The 18,174-nt window shown below is 38.5% G+C and overlaps 1 protein-coding gene across 1 annotated transcript; it reads right to left on the minus strand.

The window, feature by feature from the left end:
* Positions 1 to 5,491: 5,491 nt before the first annotated feature.
* Positions 5,492 to 16,898, minus strand: LOC139733960 (echinolectin 1-like). The gene is made up of 6 exons (XM_071644773.1): positions 16,519 to 16,898; positions 12,802 to 12,993; positions 10,933 to 11,093; positions 9,544 to 9,734; positions 8,333 to 8,460; positions 5,492 to 5,993 (listed from the first exon to the last, which is right to left on the minus strand). The coding sequence occupies exons 1-6, from the start codon at positions 16,802 to 16,804 to the stop codon at positions 5,779 to 5,781; spliced, it is 1,173 nt and encodes a 390-aa protein (XP_071500874.1). The 5' UTR covers positions 16,805 to 16,898; the 3' UTR covers positions 5,492 to 5,778.
* Positions 16,899 to 18,174: the final 1,276 nt, after the last annotated feature.

Raw genomic sequence — 18,174 nt, forward strand, 5'->3', positions numbered from 1 at the left:
TGTATTTGCATATATATATATATGTGTATATATATATATATTTATATATATATATATATATTTATATATATATATATATATATATATATATTATTATCATTTTTTTTTTTAATCTCCATCTTTGACAATATCATGCACTGGCAACAATTTGGCTTTTGAGCTAACAAAAAGAAACTTGAATTGATTTGCAAAAATAAATGTATGATCGCTATAATTTCTTTGTTCCTCAAAGATAGACAAAGGCTGAAAAAAATGGAGGAATATGAAGAATCTTCTCTCAAATCCAAATTCAAATGACGACAGAAAAGGAGTCATTCGAACAAAAATATTTCAATTATGTTTTATCAAATTGGAAAAATTTGAAATAATATTTGTCCTTGAATTTGTTTCATGAATTCTTGTACATGTATTTTTAAAGTAAAAGAATAAAATAAAGGAACTGTCCATTTAATAATCTTTGTGGTATAACTTCATATGCCATATGAAGTTGGAATTGACAGAAAATACACTAATTTTCCTGTGTTTCCCACTTTGTTTTTGTTTGAGGCGAAACAAATATAAGAGGACAAAAACTATTTTTTTATTTAATTCTTATTTCTCATTGTGTCAAATTGGTTTTAAGTTATCATTGTTATCTTGGAGAGCATTTGCAAATGTATTACAACATGTCAATTTTGTAGTTTCTCTTTGTGCCCTTTGAGGACAAAAACAGATGTGATCACTCATGCGCATAAAGTTTCCCTTTATACAAATGACCTACCAGTTTGATAGCCAATAAGCCAATTCGTCGTAATTAGCTTATGTACAAATTGGTACAAATGACCTTTCCTTTTTCTCAGTTGGTTACACACTTCACTCGTTTTCAAAGTGGCATAATACATAAGCGTGCCCGATGTAATCATTTATGGAATTCGTTTTCAAGCAAAGAATGAATATGCGTTTAGACCAGATGACCAAAATGGTCCCTCAGCTGTCATTTTAGCAGGCATCTGTTTCATTGCTGTTGTTTTTGATGCAATATAATCTTTTTCTTTTGAGTTTGCCAAATACAGTACCAGGCTTTCTGACTGGTTGATGTAATGTCTAGCGCCTTTTTGATAAGGATCATATGAATAATCATCACATCACAGATGCTTACTAGTATCTTGATGAATAAGCAAACCAAAATGCCTACAGGTACAAATGACTTTTTTCTGCCCAAGCGCAAAGTGGAATTACCAATTGGTCTACTGAATTACCTTTAATATCGTATATAAATGATTGACTTTCATAAAAATCTTCCATGAAAAATATGAACTGGAAAAAGTATTCACTTTATTTTTTTTTAAATCTAACTGATTGTATACAGTACAGTATGTAAATGCAGGTAGACGGACGCCATATACGATGTACATGCAGTACTGTATGGCATATGAAATAGCTCCCTCTTGCAGTGTTAGCACTTAGACATTCAGAAAGGACATTTCCCCATACACGACATTCCAACTCCGATTTTCAGCTTGACTGTAAATACACTGTACTAAAATTATAGGATCACACAACGAAGAAGGTTGTTTCGTAACAATCGAAGGTATGGCAAAAATATATAATTTGTACAGAGAATTCAAATGTTTCACGTACATGTATTTTCACGTAGCAGATGCAAATCGCAAGCATGAGTAGGTGCTCAACGGCGGTGGTGCATTGAATAATTATCATGCCCTTGTTGAACTCGTACCGTGATTTGTATTGAAATAAAGAGCACATTTTTGGTCGGTATGATAATGCACCAAACTCAATCTAATTTCCCTTCGTTACAGCAATTCATCAGTAATCTTACGCGAAACAACTATCCTCTTTATTTGCGCACAATATTCGACTGTATACGGGTGTGTGTGTGTGTTTCTGTGTATGTGTGTGTTTCTGTGTGTGTGTGCGTGTGTGTGTGTGTGTGATGGAATGTTTTCCTTCTATAACTTGGCAGCTATACAAACCAATTTCCTTTAAAGTCTCCATTTGTAGATTATTACACTTCTCCAGTAACTTGATAAGGATGGATGTTATCCGTTTTTCAATATTATTCTATAAGCAGTGTTCCCAGCCAGCCGAGTTATAGTGCCGAGCTTTGGCGAGTTGTGGCAAGTTGCCTCAAAGGGCACTCGCGATAACTCGCGTAAAGCTCTTCATGTAAACTCGGGATAACTCGCGACAAGTCAGCACGACTCGGCGTAACTCGTGAATCAAAATTTTTGAACATGTTCGAAAATTTTCCCTAACTCGAAGTAACTCGTGCTGAACTCGTTTAAACTCGTAATATACTCGTGCTACTCGTAACAAACTCTCAAGACTCGTACGAAGCTCGTGATAAACTCTTCGTAACTCGCCACCTTCAAGTATTACGCGAGTTCTGCTCGAGTGTTGAAGAGTGCGATACGAGCACTACGACTCTACTACCGGTATGTGTTAAGGGGGGATTGCCCTCGAGCTAAGCGCGAGTTTAGATCGAGCTCTGCGACTTACGAGTTTTGTATTAGCTTATTCAGAGTGCATTGCACTGACCCATATTAATATGGAATTATTCACATTTTCCCAGCGTTTTCAAGACAGAAGACATTCATTCAACCCTTAACGCACGTGCAAGTGCACAAATAGGTCGTTGCCATTACATTTCTAGAACTACGTAAGAATTAAGACAAAAAGCATGCCTCGGCTCAAGAAATCCAAGAAAAAACCGGAGAAGGAAATGGAGATCAATCAAGCAATGGTAGAAGTAGAGGTAGAAGAGCAGGAAGAGAGTAGAAACTGAAGAGATTATCCGTGATGAGCTACAGAGGCAGTCAGAAGACCAAGCCTCTAGAAACAAGACCCACAAGACCAGGTCCCAGTAGAAGAAAATGGAAGAGACCCCAATGAAGGCCAAACCGAACAGCAGGGATTGCGCGAACTCATAACGGGCTCGTAACGGGCTCGTAACAAGCTTTTTATAACCCGATGAAAGCTCGGTTAAAGTCGTACACAGGTCATCACAACTCACATCAAGATCGGTGTTACTCGTATCACGCTCGGATCACTCGTACAGCTATCGTAGTAAATTCGATGTTGCCTCGTAGATCACTCATGCGCAGCTCATTAAAATTGACAACTTTCACGCGAGTTCACGCGAGTTCAAGCGAGTTCAAGCTCGCGCAGCTCGGCACAACTCGAGACTCCAACTCGGCGAAGTGGGAACCTTGCTACACAACTGTACATCTGAATGGAAATGCACGTACACCTGTATTTTTGATAGGAATGTTTGCCAGTCAATGGAGTCTTATGAGCTGATGATGTCATCACTTTAAATCTACGTGTGTGGTTGTGACCAATAATTATCACTGATGAAATAATTCTGAATGTCAAATCTTTCCTCTTTCATTTTTACCCTACTGTACAGTTTGTTTTTATAAAATGGAGTGGCGGTAGCGTTGGGATTCGTGAGTGGCCCGACCTAATCAATCTTTATTCGCTGTCCACCAGGGTACATTCGAAAACCACGAATAGCGCCCATTAGCGAAATAATTATGTGCATAGCAGTGGCTGATCCAGGAGGGGACGCACCGGGCACCCCCTTTTATTTTGTTAAAAAACAACAGACAAAACAAAAACAAAAAAAATGCATGGGGGGGGGGGGCGAGTAAGCCCCCCTTTAACAAAGGCGCCCCTCTTTTACGGAATTCCTGGATCCGCCCCTGCATAGAATGAAATGTACGCTCATCGGTAACGGTCGACTCCAGTCGCATGATGTTTTTTCGTGCGTGTGAACCTACGGAGATCAGCGACCAAGCTGTATCCACAATTCGTCACTAGGATTCTAGAATATAATATATCCCAGCTGAGCCAGATCTTCCCACCCCATGGTATCTCCACGCTACAGTGGACTCTCGTTTAAACGAAGTCCTCGGGACCGGCAGTTTTTGTTTTTTTTTCGTTACATCGGAATTTCCTTATAACCGAACAAATAAATAATAAAAAAGACATAGAGCGGATAATGCTATGGCCTAAATCTTTACCTCGTTGTAACCGGAGTTTCGTTATAACCGTGTTCTTTATAACGGGAGTGCACTGTACTGAGCCATTTTATTGAACATTTCCTTGCAGTAACAATAATCTCTGTTTTGATACAACTTCATCACACAGTTTTCATCGGAGACACTGACAACTTGAGTGTTGATAATCACACACTAGACATATTACAATCATGTACACCACATATACACACAGATGCAGAAACTGATTCAGGAAGCATTTTCACTATGAAGCGAAACAGTTTCCTTTCCAAACATTTTATTTACAAAAGCACCAGATTCTTTCATGCATATTATGATGACGACAGTGTAAAGAGTAGCGTCATGGTTATTTTTGTTTCCTTTTTGTGTGTGAAAATCCGAGTCATTTTGCGCAGCATGGAACTACATTGTACAGAAAAGCAGGAGGATGCGTTAGTTTCTATTGACCCCTCACTAATTAGTGTGGTGTTCTCTGTCATGCATACTGCTGAAGTGTTAATTTCTTCACTTTTTTCTTTTTTTTAAAGAGAAACGCCTGACGAAACTTCGATACAGTGGACTCCCGTTATAACGAAGTCATCGGGACCGGCAGTTTTCTTTCTTTAGGCCTATATCGAAATTAAGTTACAGCTGTATAACCGAACAAATAAACAATTAAAAGCAAAAACCAAAAAACAGAGACCCGATAATTTTGCGATCTGGATTTTTAATTCGTTGTAACCGGAATTACGTTATCACCGTGTTCGTTATAACGGGAGTGCACTGTATAGCGAGAGAAAATTGCCAGTCGATAGGACTTCGTTATATTGAGAGTCGCCTGTATGTTGTGTATAGGACTTGTTACATAATCACATTACCATCAATATATCAGAGGAGAGGTACATGTAGAAGACTCATTACAACAATCTCCTTGGAACGAAAAAGTTTGCTAGTTACATCGGATTTTGTTAAAGGAGATAAAAACAACTGCATGAATAAGTTATTTAACGACTTTGAGACAAAACAATACTACTTCGAAACGAGATTTCGTTGTCAGTATCAGTGTTCATTATTTCGAAAATCTAGAGTATTAAGCAAAATCTGGGACTAAGTCATATACTCGCCAACTATACTAATATGCATTTCATCGCAGTTTGAAATCTCCTATAAGCTAATCTTAACGAGGTCCAAAGAATCGCGTTTCTTTTTTGAGCATGAAGGAGGTGGGTAAGAAGCCTCAAGTTTTCTCAGAATCCCGAAATATCCTAATATAGACAGTTTTAGGTATCTATCAGTGCTGAGAGTAGAGAGTAATATTTGTGGTTTACAGTATCAGAATCGAGTATCAGAAATATTTTCACCATGGATTCATTTCAGAAGAATACATTGATCGAGTTATGCTGTGGTAGATAGGGGAATATTATGCTGTTTCAGTGCATTGATCTGGGAACTGTACAATCTCGGCACCGCAGCTAAATCTCCTGCTTGTTTTGATATAGGCCTACTATGCGCAGTACATACAACATTGTACATGACATAATATGCAGATAACTTTAAAAGCGTTTGCTTTTTTCACATCCTTTCTTTTCTTTTCTTTTTTCTTCTCGGAAGTGGTTGTGACTGTGCCCGACACCGAACAGCAAACGTCACCTCATAACAGATTAGTGACAACTGCTAACTGACAACTGACTGTCGACCTTTATGGCAAATGAGCACACTGTGATGTTCTGTCCTTCTTTAACGAGCCAAATCTTTAACAACCACTGCAGCAGCCGATTTACATGGCGTAGACGTAGTAGTAGGTTCCTTGCCACGTAAAGCGATTGGCCTGCCAGTCCTCCCGATACACGCTCGCTCCGCTCGCCGTCGCACGAGGCCCGAAGTAGACGGACTCGACTAGGATCTGGTCGGACTCTTCGTTGGGCTTTGGTACTCTCCCGTAGCCACACTTGTGTGACGTTCCCGGTGTGATACGACATGTTATCCGATTCCCTGTGCATTACGGATGAGAGATGAGTAACGTAAGTCATCACTCTCTCCATGTTGGTCGCAACAAAAGCAACATTCAAAAGAAAAAGACAAACAACCATAATACAATAACATGTTCACACATGAAAAAAAATCCTATTACAAAGTGCTACACAAGCTTCAAAGCACTTCGGAAAAGAAAATGAGCATTACAGGTTTATAGCATTATATATTTACAATCACGCCAAATCTTGTTTGAAAAGGCAAACAAAATGATGTGGTGCTTCAACAAGACCGGTGTTGTGATTTTTTTTCTAATTATGTATACTTTAAATAAAATTTCGTAAAATTAGCTGTCTTCTATATCAGCACACCCCATACATATGTCATTCAAGTTTTCTCAGAAAAGATATATTCTTGGAGTTCTAGCTTAGGATCCTATAAGCCAGTTCGGAGTTCCACTTTGCGCATGAGCAGAAACAAGGTCATTCGGACCAACAGGCATGTTGGTTTTTAAATTTACTGGGATAAGCATCTGTCATGTAATGGTTATTCATGTAATCCTTATAAATGCCGCTTGCCAGCACATCCACCTGACAGCAAAAGTGGTATTTGGCAATATCAATAGAAAGAGATTGTCAATACATTCAATGCGAAATAATGAAATGGATGCTTTCTCAAGTGTGAATTGGCGGATCGTTCTGCTCATCTGGTCTACGCAAGTTTATTCTTTGTTTGAACGGGATTGATGAATCCCATAAATTGTTACGTAAAGCTTATGCATTATGTCGCTCTGAAAACGAGTGAAGTGCCCCTAACCAACTGAGACAAAAGAAAGGTCATTCGTACCAATGTGCCCATGAGCTAACTCCGAACTGGCTTATTAACATTTAGCGAAAAAGGAAATATTAAAGACAACGTTGAAATATACCGTGTAAATGTTTCAAAGTAAGTTGCCGAAATGAATATTAGTGCATTAATGTACTCTCAATGATATGACACAGCGAGCATTTTATTTGCACCTGCTGTAAGGTATGAATTTGCATGAATCCCAGGGGCGGATCCAGGAATTTCTTCAGGGGGAGGGGGGTCTTTACAAAATTAAAGGGGGCGCACTCATCCCTCCATGTTTTTTTCTTTTCATTTCCTTTGGTTCAACAAAAAAATAGGGGGCGCCCCTCGGTGCGCCCCATCCTGGACCCGCCACTGAATCCCGCATCTTTCTCATCTTTTCAGGCTTTTGAACATGTGTTAAATTTGGCAGCAAATCTCGGTTACCGGAGGTTTAATCCTGGCATCGAGTTATTCGAAATCCAAACACAATAATCTATAGAGTGCCGTTCGATTTGTTCGCTGCACCCGGGGGAACTTTCGAAACCCACGAATAGCACCGGTCAGCGAATTATGTTCATCGAAGCGTATGCTCTTCGGTAACGGTCGACTCCAAAGAGTATTGGGCTGTTTGTGTTCTTCCACAAAGATCAGTGATTATAATACTCAATTCGTAAATCAATGGGATTCTCAAATATCTATTATCTGAGCCGGGCAGATTTTGCCACTTCATGGCATCCCCAGCGCACAAATCTTCTAGCCCTGCATGGAGCGAAATAAACTGACAAGAATTACTATAAAAATAGACAATGTGCTTGTCACTTACAAAGGACATAACTATGTTTTGAAAATCTACAGTCTGACGGTCCGACCTCTCCTATCCGGACATGTCCGGACCCGGCGCTCATCCGGATAAAGTATCTGGCCAGATATGGGAGACTCAATGTTTAATACACATAGCTGCCTACCCAATTGTGCTTTACATGACGTATATTGTAACCTTTTGCAGGTGGCGTACACTGCGGTGATTTGGGGATAGTGGATGTCTGAGTGCATATTATCATTTTAATGAAAATTTTATGTGAATGTATATTTAAATTATTATCTTGGAAATAATACGTAATCGTTTTCTTGTGTTTTGTTTGTTTATTTTGTTTCTCTGTTATCACTTGTATTGTTTTGCAAATGCCGAATAAATAATGATGATATAATAGTAATTCATGTAAGTTTGTGTAGGAATTTTGTTTGAATGTGAAATCCCCCCTTTTCCCGTAGGCCTAATCATTGGATTGAAAAAAAAAAAAAAAATCACGCCGAGATTGCATCCGGATTTATAACAGAGAGAAAGAGATCCGGATAAAAAGAGACCGGATAGGAGAGGTCGGACTGTATTCAAAATAAATTACATGATCCAATTATACAGCAAAAATATTTTGCATACAGAAACAGAAGGTGATCTGTGATCTCACACGGATCATCTTACTAATAAGATGCTTGTTGCCTCGAAAAAGAGGGAAAAAGAGTGTCCATACCTCCGGCAATGAATTCCAGACGCGTGAAGTTTTCGCCATACCCTTCTATGAAATACGCTGCTCTGTGGAACCATGGGAGGATGCGAGCGTTGACTCGCGAAGGGTTGGTGCTGTCGTCAGCTTGCAAACTTCGGAAGTGAAACAAGTTACAGTGTTTGGTGTGATATCACCATATCATTACGGAAGCTTACAATAATGTACTTTCACTATCTACACTGCAAAAACATTGGTGTTAGATTTAACACCACGGGTGTTAAATCTAACACCGATCAAGTGTCAAAGAGGACCACACCCACAGGTGTATAAAGCATGTTGTGATGGTGTTGCAGTTCTTGATCGTCTTGTTGACGTTCAAAATCAACAAGAAGAATAGTAATAAAGAAACTATGAAAAAGAAAACAATTTTATATTTTGAAATGACACCCAGAGGTGTTAATCTAACACCATAAATGTTGCATGGACGCATCTGCAATATTTAGAACGGCAGAGTAAACGTAATTTGAACGGTTAGTGTGTCGTGGATTGAGTGAATGCAGCAATTATATGCACAACACATCAGTAAAAGTTTGAGGAAAATCAGACAATTCGTTAAAAAGTTATGCATTTTTGAAGTTTCTGCTCAGTCCCTGTTGAATAAGAAGAAGACTACTATACCTTGTAATGTCACAATAGTATAGAACGCTATGAAGAATTTATAAAGAAAATTCAACATCTTTCTCTCATAATAAAAACAACAACACTTGACTTGCCTCTCTCAGAAGGCAGGGGGAATAATATTACCCTCAATATAAATACGTCAGTGACAAGTCAAGGAAATGTGCATTTTTTTTTAAAATACAATTTGTGAAATTATGTTTATATTTCCCTTTACGTATCGTTCTGCGCATGTGACATAATACACTGTAGTAGTCTTCACATCCAGCATGCGACTGTGCAGAAACTTCAAAAATTCATAACTTTTTAAAGGATTGTCCGACTTCCCCCAAACTTTCACTGATGTGTTTGCGAAAATTGTTGCATTCACTCAATTTACATGTATATGAAGGTGCAGGACTTGTCCTTTAACTATACTACATCGTAGTACCTTCGTGAACTCGGGGCAACTATTAATCATCGAGCACACACGCGCGCGCGCAAAACAACAACATTAACAACAACAACAACGACAACGACGACAACAACAGCAACAACAAGCACACAGGTATTCTTACCTGAATCTGACATCGGTGTGTACTTGGAATGTATTGTAACTCATGTCGATCATCTCCTTGATATCCCGTGGGTCGATGATTTCCAGGTTGACCTCGATCATGTCTTCGTCCACAAAGTTCCACTGGCTCTGCATTCCACCTTTACCGTACCGCGCCCAACCACCACCAAATAGCTCCATCTCACAGTAGACCTATTATGTCCCCCCCCCCAAAAAAAAACAAAAACAAAAACAAAACAAAAACAAAAACAAAAACAAAAACAAAACAAAACAAAAAAAAAGGTCGGATTTTCGCATTGATAACACTCAATATTATTAACCCATCTAAATATACACCAGGCTCTTAAAATATAATATCTTAGTTATATTTTGCAAAAAAACCCATTCAATTTGATCAAGCGGTCGCAGAGAAATGTAGATTGTTGTAGAGCATGTCATAAGTCTGATTCTTCCCAACTTATGTACTTGGATGCTCTTGGAATTGCATAATGTGTGAACATAATGGACAGAACTTGGAGGAAAGGGATTCCTGACATGCTCTACAAAACTCCTCATTTCTTTTTGACCACTGAAGCAAATCGGATGGGATTTTCAGTAAGATGTGGGTAATAATTTATAGTTTCACACCCTGAAATTGCATTTGGATAGATTCACTATTTCTAAAGTTAAAAATTGCGGAGGTCCCGTTGTAATTTTTTTTTTACATACGGTATATTACACATTAAATCTATATTCACAGTCATTTTAATTGCGGAGAACATTGTGGTAGTAGATGAGACAGATACGATTATAGAGCATTATCTACACCACGAAATTATTTATGACATGGCCTATCTGACAGTGTACAAAACAATTTATATATACATATATAATCTATACTTTATACAGTAACATTATACAGAGAGAGAGATAGAATTAGAAACAAAAGTTAGTTAAAGGGATGGAACAGTTCCGTTTAAGATGGAGCTCCAGGTTTCTGGTTTTTTTATGATTCTATTTTAGATAATGAGAAACCTCTTATGAAATCTGAAAAGCATATGATTCTAAGAAAAAAGTTTTTTGATGAAAAGTAGTTTTGAAATGGCTGAGATATCCAAAACAAAGTGATCCTAATAAAAGGTGGGACCCACCTTTTATGAGGTTCACTTTGTTTTACTTTCTTTTTGAATGTCTCAGCCATCTCAAAACTAATTTTCATCAAGTAAACTATGAATTCCCTTAGAATTGTATGCTCTTTAGCATTTCATAAATTGGTTTCTCAGTGACTCATGAAAAGTTAAAAGCTGAATCCTCACCTCAGCCAAGACTAAACCATCCCTCTAAAGATAGAAATAGACAGAGATAATCATAGAGACAATCATATCAGGTTATTATTTTTCTTTTAACTGACCTTGGTGAAGTAACCGTTATTTATGAAATACGTTCCCGACGGTCTGTTGCAAGCTAGCTTCAGATGGCGACACGAAGATGCCGGAGCAGCTGGGGTGCCCAGCTGATCACAGAGACCGGAAGTTGGCTGAGCAGGAGGGGACAGAGTCAGGGCAGGGAAACCTGCAGAATGAAGAATTTCATCGCATGCGCCATTAAAATAATAATAATAATAATAATAATAATAATAATAATAATAATAATAATAATGTAAGACTCATTCCATTATCAAAAAGAGAAAAATAAAATCTTTCAAGTTCAATTTAGATTTCAATTTTTCTTTCATATTTCTCGATGAAAAAATACATCAAATATATAACAAAATAAATAACATATGATATCCACCTATAAAGAGGCATAATATTACAAAATGAAAATAACACATAATATCCATCTACGAGGCATTATAGAATATTGCAAACATATAGAACATAGTGGCTGATCTACGAAAGTTTGAATCTGAGAATGAATGCTAAAGACATATGATGGAACCTGTACTTAGAAGCAAGCTTGTAAAGCGTAGGTCCCAGTGATATACCTCACTTGTTACATAACAAAATAGTTTATTACAGGTTACGCACTCGCTAATTCTAATTTTCTCCTCTAATAAGGTACGATATATTTCTTACTTTGGTATATTGTTATTTTTGTATCTGAACGAATTTGTCATACCGGAAATGATAATAAAAAAGATATGATTTGATTTGAATAATAAATAGTTCAAATGACTCTAACTTAAGTGACAACGACAAACAACAAAAGTGCGATTTTCGAGAAGAGCATGGGTTTCCTTTCTTAAAGGGATCGATAGTTTTGGTTGAGACCTAATTTCAGGTTTCTAACTTTTTTTGAGAGAGAGATAATGAGAAACCTCTTATGAAATGTGAAAAAGCATGTACTGTAATTCAAAGAGGAATTCAATGTTTTATTTGATGAAAATTGGTGTTGAAATGGCTGAGATATTCAAAACAGAGCGATCCTATAATAAACGGCGGGACCCAACTTTTATTACGCCGGATCGCTTTGTTTTATACTTTGTTTTGGATAACTCAGCCATTGCAAAACCAATCTTCATCAAATGAACTTTTAATTCCTCTTAAAATGGTATGCTTTGTAACATTCCATAATATGTGACTTCTAAGTAGGCCTATCTCGCAAAAAGTTAAAGCTCAAGTCTCATCTCCATGCACTAATACATCTTATACAATCACTTTAAAAGCCCAATCTTTATCTCCACCAATACGATGCCAACCCTTTAAACTACACACTGTAAAAACATCGGTGTTAGATTTAACACCATGGGTGTTAAATCTAATACCGATCAAGTGTCAATAGAGGACCACATCCACAAGACTAGTGTAGAAAATGTATCGTGATGGTGTTGAAAAGTGTTCACTTGGCATTTTGTGGTGTTGATTGGACACTGTTCAAAGCTGGTAATATTTTTGACACTACGCTGGTGTTAATTCAATAATGACACCGCATGGCGTTGATTTGATATTGCTGGTGTTAATGTCAATGATATATCACCAGTCCAGCTTCAGTAGGAGACCACACCAACTGGTGTTACTGTGGTGTAAATGTGTTTACACATGTTTTTTTTTTTTCAAATATCAAGTACTTTTTCTGGAAATTCTTGATCGTCTTGTTGAAGTTCAAAATCAACAAGAAGTGCAGTAACTAAGAAACTGTTCAAAAAACAATTTTATATTTTGAAATGACTATAACTATACCGGAGGTGTTAATCTAACACCATAAATTAGCACCGAAAATTTAACACCAGCTTGGTGTTTTATATCAAACACCGGACTTCTTGCAGTGTAGGCCCTACCTTTAATAAGATTCTGTATTCCAAGGTGCCCGGCTTCTTCACACGCCTCGCCTTCATCTGCCAGCGCCACGCTCATGGCTGCTAGGGCAAGTTTCTTCAGCTTGTTGTTCGATCTTTCCATCTCGGCCACGCGGGATTCCAAGCCGACGACCTTGGCGTGCACATCGTCCAAGTTTACGCCCCCGTCGGCTGCTGCGGTTGAGGGAAGTTTAATGAAAGTAACACCTGTTGCATGTGGTTGACCTCGCACTCTCCTAGGCGCTCGAAATGAACTGTAACGACTTGAAATTGTAACAGCACTGACTGGAAAATAGTGATCTATCACTTGGTCTACTCCCACTTTGTCTAACAGCCAGAGTCTCACCTATGGTCTAATCCTGTTTCGTCTACAACCAGTAGTGTTCGTCCAGTCCAAAACTGCCACTTATAACCAGTTGGTCTACTTCCAGATGGGCTATTCTCACTTCGTCCAATTCCCATAATTTTAGACCAAATGATTGGAAAAAGTCCAAGGAGACAAAACTACAGTTAGACCATCTGGCCATTAGACGAAACGATAAGTAACCGAACTGGGTATTAGACCAAGTGAGAAGTAGACCAAACGGGCATTAGACGAAAACTCATAGTAGACCAAGTGAATTTAGCCGTAGTTTTTTAGACGAACTAGGAAGTAGACCACCTGATAGTAGACCAAGTGGTGATAAATCATTTCTCCTTCTTGTTAATACAGTGTATAATATCCCCACACTCGATTGCTTTCATTCCAGCATCACATGCATTCCACGTAGCTCTTTATCAGGTTTTATCAAGTTGCAATATTTCCTTGCTAGGCGTGAAAAGCCTCGGAGAAAGGAGATGTAAAAATCCTTTCAAAAAGAAATAAGTATGATGCATTTTTAACATGTGTGAAAATGAAATATGTTTGAATGCAAGCATCGTTAAGTGTAACATCAGTCCTAACTTTTATAATACTATCTTGTCTTTTTTGTGTGAAAGTCACTTTGGATTTGATTTTCCCTTTTTGGTGCAAATAAAAATCCTATCAAAAGTAAAGATATATGTATGGTCCTACTGCTGTTACTTCTTCATATAAAATAAAAGGCATGCTGCCAAACTTACGATTCGACAAAATTTCTTCTAAGAAATCAAAATGACAAGTTTCATCAAATCTGACGAAAGTGTAAAAGTCGTGATTTTGTTTTTTAGTTTAACATGTTCATTGTTCCAATCACAAAAACATACAAGTCATAAAATAATAAACCATGATAATGCAATCGTTTCTTACCTCCCCAATTACCGTAAATATAAGTAAAATCTTTCTTAAAGTCCATAATTTGATATTTATAGTTATAACTTTCTCTCTTTCATGACTCGTGAGTCATCATCATACCGTCGTAAATTTCTTCAGATGTAGAACAACTTGGGGTAGGCCCTGTTTTCCTTCGGAATTTTATATGTTTGTAGCTGTCTAATTTTCCTCAAAATTTCACTGTTTTGTGTGTTTGATGTCAATATGAATCAATGTATAGGCCTAAATATATTGGGTCTCCAAAGCCGATTACAGAGCATCAGATTTTCATTTTACTGTTTTGTGTGCTTATAATATCAGTAATATTTAGTTACAATATGCTGATCATCCAAAGTCGATTCCAGCACGTCAGATTTTCACTTTAGATGTGTAATACATACAGTCAGCATTAGCACAATTACAGCTTTATTGAGAAAAGTAAACATAACAACATAATCCCGCGTGAATCAACCATTAAAGGCCGACTAAAAGAAAAATCGGTAAACTTAATAGAGCGACTCAAGAAATTTATATGTGAAGAGAGATTATACACACACCATGTGCCTATGCAGAGCGATGCAACAAGTTTTTTCGCCATTCCGTTCTTTCAGCAATTTCATCCGCAAGACTGATAAGATGGTTTCATGACACATTAATATAAATATATATATATATATATATATATATATGGGCCGTGACGCGAGAAAAGGGCCCTTAGAGCCGCTGCGCGCAAACGCCACATTTAGCAATACGCGCAAAAAGGGATCAAATAGCTAACTGTGCGCACATGCATAGACGCATCAAAAAGTGACAGGATTTGGACAAAACATCCCTTTTTTAATGTCGTAATTGGGGTATTTAGGAGTGGAATTTTCAAAAAAGGCCTGCATATCTACATACGTCTGAGTTCCTTCTACAATGTGGAGGTGAAAAATCATTTTCAGCATTGAATGCTCTAAGGGCCCTTTTCTCGCGTCACGGCCCATATATATATATATATATATATATATATATATATTGTATATGAAATTGTTTATTATTTATTTATTTTTTACTGATCCTTAACTATGAAGAATGCACTTCTACAGAAGAACACCTGCAATAGCATTCCCAACACGCATTAGTCCAACGATTACATGTAATTATATACAGCCAACAATCACTGACAGTGGCGAATCCAGAGGGGGCAGCGGGCGCGAGCCCCCTCATTATTTTTCTTTTCTATTCAATTCAATTCAAACTTTATTTTATGTTTCGGATGAAAAGAACATAAACATTCCACTTTCTTAACAGTTGCATAATCAAAACAAAGTAAGTTGAGAAAAATATACTGGAATTGTGGAACCTTGGAGTAACAAATACGTCGTCATGGAAATTGACTGACTGAAGTGATAAGGACAAAACAATACGCAAAACATCGAAAAATGGAGGGACCCACTAAAAAGGCAAATTGCTTGTAGAATGTGGGCGCCTCAGGTATAGAACGTCAAATAGAAAAAATGAACTGATGCAAAAAAGGGGGAAAAGGCTGGGAAAAAAAGTCATTAAAAAAAGTCCGGAAGCCCACGAAGAAGACAGAGTTACCAACAGACAAACACACACATTTAAGCAATTAAACATTAAACGAGACTGGGACGAAGAAACTAATAAAGGGAGACTAAGAGACAATTAAGACAGGATGAGACAAGACTAAATATAACAGGAAGACAATACAACGGACAGAAAGGCATAGCAGATTCTGTCAAAACAAAAGAAATAAAAACAAAAAAAAATGTCGAGGGGGTGCGCCCCCTTTATTTTTGTAATGGCGCATCCACTTCACAAAATTCTTGGATCCGAATCTTAAAGGGACTGTACAGTACTGGTTGAGGTGGGGATTCATGTTTTGAACAGTGCTAAGTGAGATATTCATATAATGAGAAACCTCCAATAAAATATGAAAGAGCATGTAATTTAAAGAAGGATTCGACGTTTATTTGATGAAAATTGGTTTTCAAATGGCTGAGAAATCCAAAAAAGTGATAATAATAAAAGGCGGCAGGCCACGCCTTTTATTAGGATCTTTTTGTTTCACCTTGTTTGTGTATATCTCAGCCATTTCAAAACCAATTTTCATCTTTTCAACCTTTGATACCCCTTACAAGTGCATGTTCTTTGACATCTCATGGAGTGGTTTCTTATCTCGCAAAACGTTAAAAACTAAATCCTCACCTCAACCAGAACTGTACACACCCTTTAAAAGGAACTCAAACTGGTAGGTGCTCTATTCCACTCCCCCAATTATTTGAAACAGCATTCCTCCTATATGCTACACAGCACATCCGACGTGGAATAATCTCAGAGCCTCACAAAATGGAAGATTTTTAAGGTGAGATGAATGCTCTCCTAACAGAATGGGCTGATACACGGATCCACGATAAGATTCTCACCTTCACCGGGGGCTTGGTCACAGTCACACTGCAATGTTGCCTTGGCCGCCGGGTACGGGTCGGGTGTGGTATCCTGGTGGTGCTCCTCGTAGGAACTGGGTTGGAAGAAACTCGCCAGGTACTCATCCGTCGGTGAAGGATCCAGCACTCCTTTCCCAGCAGCATCGTTCACCAGACACAACAAGCTGGCAGCTAGCACGGCGAGTAAGGACACATACGATTTATGATCCCATTGAAACTTTTGCACTGAAAAAGTCCGTACAGCTATACGATCTTTACCTGCCATTTTCCCCCTTCGGTTTTCCTTCGACTTACTTGAAAGATACAAATGGATATGGAATTACAGGTCTTCCTCGCTGGTTCAAGTTTGTTACGCTTGTCCCTCCGTATAGTACTTATAAACCGCTGTCAGCAACAGCTAAAATCCAAAAAGATGGGAAGATACAAGCTCCTCGCAACAACAAAGGGAAACCTTATTATGAACGTCTGTGCCCATGGAGAACTGACTCGATCCCAATAAAGTCCCAGACGATAGTGACTCAGAGGATTGAAATGCCATCATCACTTCTTTCCCAGAAGTTTGGCGGGTTACGGGGGGGGGGGGGGGGAGTGCAGCGTTCAAAACTGCGTTTCGTGTGTCTGAACGAGATTGTCCCCTATAATCCCTGTCATGTTTCAATTTTATTTGGAGGGGGGTCGGTCGGGGTGAATTGATAGTCAGGTGTAAACGCTGATTCATTCATTTTTCCCTGATTCCCTCGCACCCTTTCACACAGCTATGACTGACCAGGGATCCGGTCTTCCACCTTCCTGGGCTGACAGATACGAGCACTCGGAAATTGGCGAAATATGTTTCCCCCTCCCCTCCGCCCCCCCCCCCAAAAAAAAAGATGTGGACAATGACTTTCACACCCTGAAATTGTATTTGAATTGATTCACTATTTTCAAAGTTATCATTGCAGAGGGTTCCGTTGTAATTTTTTGGGGGACATACTGTAGGTGTGTTGCCTGACCGCCATTGTCGATACACGACTCATCACGGTTACCATGGAGATGAATAAATGGAAGAATTCTCGGCACCTAACGCTAAGAGATGACATTATGAGGAGTCTTCTCATGTCACACACAGACTACGTTCTTCAGCATTTTCGAGCAGTGAGATAACCCGCCAGCTTGAATGTATATAGAATCGAGATCAAATCTTGGATCATTGAGAGAGAAAAGTAGCCTAACGAGTTCCTATTCTTTCTGAACACTATTGGGATAAGAAACGTAAATTTGCATCGATTGTGCGCTGAATGTTGAAGGGGTGGGGGGGGGGGGAGCGAAAGAGAGAAAGAGGTGATTTGGAAATCATGTCAGTGGAGGATAGAAAAAAAAAATCTTGCGAATTGATGGCCATGTGGTGACTCATTCCAATGTGATTACACTGCGCCATCCAAACTCATTTTCACCCACCTGTTCAAAAGTCATGACTTTTGACATCTCTCTTTATCTGCTAACTTGGCAGTAGTAGTTATGTGCACACATAATTATTATGGTACATGGAGGGACCACGGAGGTTGGCACCTTCTTTTAGGGACGCTCGAGATTCTCCACTCGGCGCAGATATAAGATTTTATCACCACAATGTCTATCCCTGGTACAGTGTCACTG

The sequence above is a fragment of the Diadema antillarum genome, unplaced genomic scaffold, assembly GCF_040938485.1.
Source record: "Diadema antillarum isolate AM-2024a unplaced genomic scaffold, OU_Dant_1.0 seq00000507_RagTag, whole genome shotgun sequence".
NCBI lineage: Eukaryota > Metazoa > Echinodermata > Echinoidea > Diadematoida > Diadematidae > Diadema > Diadema antillarum.

What these genes read in the sequence shown, in the direction of transcription:
- LOC139733960 (XM_071644773.1), bottom strand. Translation starts at nt 16,804, where the DNA reads ATGGCAGGTAAAGATCGTATAGCTGTACGGACTTTTTCAGTGCAAAAG. An exon ending in TGACCAAGCCCCCGGTGAAG is followed by an intron (nt 12,994 to 16,518) that starts GTGAGAATCTTA and finishes CCTCAACCGCAG; the next exon opens with CAGCCGACGGGGGCGTAAAC. An exon ending in TCTGGAATTCATTGCCGGAG is followed by an intron (nt 5,994 to 8,332) that starts GTATGGACACTC and finishes CGTAATGCACAG; the next exon opens with GGAATCGGATAACATGTCGT.